This window comes from Palaemon carinicauda, chromosome 11 (assembly GCF_036898095.1).
Source record: "Palaemon carinicauda isolate YSFRI2023 chromosome 11, ASM3689809v2, whole genome shotgun sequence".
NCBI lineage: Eukaryota > Metazoa > Arthropoda > Malacostraca > Decapoda > Palaemonidae > Palaemon > Palaemon carinicauda.
In genome coordinates, this window is record NC_090735.1 from 126360275 (window position 1) to 126365274 (window position 5000).

The 5000-nt window shown below is 34.7% G+C and overlaps 1 protein-coding gene across 1 annotated transcript in view; it reads right to left on the minus strand.

Moving 5' to 3' along the window:
* Nucleotides 1-5000, minus strand: part of LOC137649774 (uncharacterized) — a 96987-nt gene that overhangs the window by 57391 nt on the left and 34596 nt on the right. Inside the window, exon 2 of the mRNA XM_068382724.1 lies at nucleotides 1662-1876. Coding sequence (XP_068238825.1) covers nucleotides 1662-1876 — 215 coding nt within the window. The remainder of the gene's footprint in view (nucleotides 1-1661; nucleotides 1877-5000) is intronic.

Below are 5000 nucleotides of genomic sequence, written 5' to 3' on the forward strand. Positions count from 1 at the left end.
TTAGAGTTCTCTTGCTTGAGGGTACACTCGAGCACACTATTCTATCTTATATCTCTTCCTCTTTTGAATCATTTTGGGTAATTAGCAAAAAATGGTAATATATCTAACGTCATCTGTTTGGAGAAAATAAAATAGAGATGATAATGTTCCTGACATAATTATTCCAGGAACAAATCTCCTTATTAATTTTTATGTAAATATCTACCAACCTTTATAGAAAATCTATTTCTATCTGTGATGATTCTAAGACAGCTTCTGGCAGCTTTGAAAAAACTATCTAAGACAAGCCATAAAGTAGGAATTGAAAGGAAAACCAAAGAGATTAAACGAGAAATTTATTCTTTTTCCGAGAAGAAAAATTACTTGATGGGGGGAGAGACTCGATGAATAAATCCTAAAATAGAAAATACATAAACATCAAACTTCTGGAGGAAAGGTGATAGTAATCTCTCCTTTACCCTTCCAGCTATAGAAATGTAGTCAACATTTTGACAATTACAATTACTTATCGACCAGGCTCTGGATATTTCCAACTGACAATCAAGGATTGAAAGAGATGATTTATGTCTTCGGTATCCAAAAAATCAAACAACAAACACAGGAGGCTAGGTGCAAAAAGTTTTTAAGCTTATATCTATTACTGTAATTGAGCTTTTAAACTTATACCATAAACAGCATTTTGAATGAAAATCCTCATCTAATTTGATCGCATTCTACCTTGAAATCACTTGGGATAATACCTTGCTTTCATCAGTTTTAGCAATCAATTGCGGTAAGTTTAGTATTTCTAAACTCTTCTTTCATTTGCATTGCCCTACTTCAAATCTTCTTTCATTTGCATTGCCCTACTTCAAATCTTCTTTCATTTGCATTGCCCTACTTCAAATCTTCTTTCATTTGCATTGCCCTACTTACGTATACAACCAGATTCATGCTAGGATTTTGAAACTTACCTACGCCAATGTCTTGTTTCATTAACTGTCCTAATTTTGGGGCATGAAAACAAATGTTTTGTAGCATCTTCTACTGCTCTGCACAGATCGTACATATCATCTGTGTATTTTCCCTTGGAATTTGCTTTTATTTTGAACATATTTAACCTTGCCTTCATTACAAAGATTGCTGTACCTATATCCATTTATCTGATATAAGGTTGTGGGTCATTTCCTTCTACTAACCTCAATTTATTCAACTATTTACTATAGGTGTCGGAGAGGTAATAAACCTTGGGCCTGGCTTTTATTACTATAGGACTGTCTTTATCCATATCCATTTCTCTGATAAAAGGCTATGGGCCATTTCCTTCTATGTCCTCAATTTATTCGACCATTTACTACAAATATCGAAGAGGTATTAAACTCACCTAGCGTTGGCTTGGGCCCTGCCTTCGTTACTATAGGACTGTCTTTATCCATATCCATTTTTCTCATAAAAGGCCGTGGGCCATTTCCTTTTATGTACCTCAATTTATTCGACCATTTACTACAGGTATCATAAAGGTCACAAACATTTGGCCTTGCTTTAATTACTATAGGACTGTCTTTATCCATATCCATTTCTCTGATATAAGGCTGTGGGCTATATCCTTCTATGAACCTCAACTTATGAAGCTCAATTCATTCGACCATTTCCTACAAGTATCGTACAGGTCATACACTCACCTGGCGTTTGCTTGGGCCCTCCGGCATATCAACATAGTACGGGCGTAACAGTTTCAGACTTTTGGGTGTGGGCGGCCGCCTCAATCTGAACGAGGGGGATGAGAGACCTTGTTGGAGATTATTATATGGTTGGAGATAGTTGGAGAATGGGGGAGAGAAGAGTCTGGCGCCCATCAACATCAGCTCGATGGACCCATCGTCGTCTGATAGGAAATCTGGAAGAGAAGATGGGAGTTGTATAATGGGTGGTCATTGTTATTATTATTATTATTGTTATTATCATTATTATTATTATTATTGTTGTTATTATTATTATTATTATTATTATTATTATTATTATTATTATTATTATTATTATTATTATCGTTATCGTTATCATTATTATTATATTATTATTATTATCATTATTATTATTATCATTATTATTAATATTATTATCATTATTATTATTATTATTATTAATTGCTAAGCTATAAACTTAGTTGGAAAAGCAGAATGCTATAAGCCCAGGGGCTACAACAGGGAAAATAGCCAAGTGAGGAAAGGAAACAATCAAGAAAAGTAACATTAAAATAAATATCTCCTACATAAATTCTAACAAAACAAGAGGAAGAGGAATATGATAGAATAGTGTGCCCGAGTGTACCCTCAAGCAAGAGAACTCTAATCCAAGACAGTGGAAGACCATGGTACAGAGGCTATGGCACTACCCAACACTAGAGAACAATAGTTTGAAGAGCTGCTCACCATAGCTAAAGAGTCTCCTCTACCCTTACCAAGAGGAAAGTGGCCACTAAATAATGGTTTAATTTTGGAGTGTCCTTCTCCTAGAAGAGCTGCTTACCATAGCTAAAGAGTCTCCTCTACCCTTACCAAGAGGAAAGTGGCCTATTCTACAGACCTTGTACTGTACTGAGTTTTCTCAAACGTTAAATTAACAAAAAAACGTAATATTTAAATCGTTTTGTCAACTCGATTCAATGAGATTAAAATAGCGTTTGAAAAATTTTAAGAAAACTGCTTTTCCAGTTCGTTCACATTTTCTGACTTTTAGAGTCATTCTGAAGACTATTTTATTCAGTCGAGAAAACTAATTAGATTAATTGGACATCTGGTACTGCAGTAAAACTACTTTTACAGTGTTTTTTTTTTTTAATTTTATTCTTTACACACACGCACATAGAGAGAGAGAGAGAGAGAGAGAGAGAGAGAGAGAGAGAGAGAGAGAGAGAGAGAGATTCCTTGATCATTTCATTATTATTTTAGTCTTCCTTTTGTTCTTATCGATTATCACGCATAGTTCATATATATATATACTGTATATATATATATATATATATATATATATATATATATATATATATATATATATATATATATATATACATGTGTGTATATATACATATATATATATATATATATATATATATATATAATACACACACACACACACACACATATATATATATATATATATATATATATATATATATATACATATATATATATACACACATACATAACTGACTAAGCTACAACCCTAGTTGGAAAAGCAGGGCTCCAACAGGAAACAATAGCTCAGCGAGGAAAGGAAGTAAGGAAATAAATAAACACGAGAAAGAGATTGAGAGAGAAAGGAAGAGAATGAGACACCATCTATCTATCAGTGTATCTATCTATCTATCTAAGTGTATATGTAACAGTACAGTTATGAGAAAAATTCAAATAGTAACATTATGATTATGAAAGCTGTAAGTAACGCTTAGATAACAGCGACACAAGTGGCAGAATACTGAAGCTTAAGCTGAAGTACCGAGTCTCTTCTTATCCCTCATTAGAAAAGGGATGACATGTTATTATTACTGCTATTTATACGATGGCTTCATCCGGGGTAGTGAAATACGAATAAAAAAAATAAGAAGGAAAAGAATTGTATTATTTATCTACGCTGTAACAGCAGCTCAGAATGAAAGGGAAATAAGGAGCATTAAAACATTTCTTTAGAAGTAATAATTTTCCAAATGGGTCGTCATTATCATGTTAATGTTAATTCATATAGAGTTAACAGCAAGTCCTTTATTATATAATGAAAATAGCTTAAGAAAAATATATCATGGATATAATGATTATTTAATGTTTTATATATTTCTTATGCAAAAGACCTAATTTTTTTTTTTTTTTTTTTTTTGAAGAATGAACAGCAAGCCCTTTATCATATAATGAAGATAGCTTTAAAAAATACATTAATGAGATGATAATTATTCAATGTTTTATATATTTCATCTACTATGCATAAGACTTTTATGTGGGGGGGGGGGTCATTCTCTAAGGCATTGTCCTGCTTGATATGGAAATATTACTGTCCCTTGCCTCTGCCATTCATGTGCGGCCTTTAAATCCAATCCTCTTGAACTAAGCAAGCAAGTCCGTAGCGTGTGTGGGCATTCTGCTTTTCCAACTAGGGCTGTAGCCTAGCAAGTAATAATAATAATAATAATAATATTACTACACTTATAAACTATGTTAAAACATGTTTTATTTATGCAATACTGTGCAACATTGCTCTTAATACACGTAGCGCATATAGTATTACAGTGCAAAATACAAAATTACAAATGATTTAACATAATATCCAAAGTTTCCTATTTGCAAACATGTTAATTTCACCACTAATTTCTCCCTGGCTTCCATCTCTTTGCATTCCGTCAGATTAACTCCCGAAATCAATGAAAGGACGTCCATGGAGGTTGATTATATTAGATTTCGGAATTTAGGCCTTATGGCCCAGTCTATGCCTGGGCCCATGAGGGCCATTCAGTGCAGAACAAAGGCCTCAGACATGTTCTTCCACTTAAAAAGGTTTAAAGGCCGCTCATGAATGGCAAAGGCAAGGAACAGTGATATTGGGCAAGGGATAGTGACATTGCCCTATCGAGTAGGACAAGGCCCTAGAGATTGACCATATATACCTATGATCAGCGCCCAAGCCCCCTATCCACCCAAGCTAAGAACCAAGATAGACCAGGCAATGGCTGCTGATGACTCAGCAAATAGACCTATAGGCTCCCCCAAACCCACCATCCTTAGCTTACAAGGATGGTGACGTTGCAGCGACCAAAGAAACTAACGAGTTTGAGCGGGACTGGAACCCCCAGTCTGGTATTCACCAGTCAGGGACGTTACCACATCGGCCACCACAACCCCTTGCGTCAGTTTAAGGCCTTTCTGCGCCAGTCCACACCCGCAAACTTTCTTACTTCGTCAATTCATCGTCTTCTTTTCCTTCGATTACCTTATGACGTAATATTTGGAGAGTTTTCGCACTAGGATGGGAAAGCC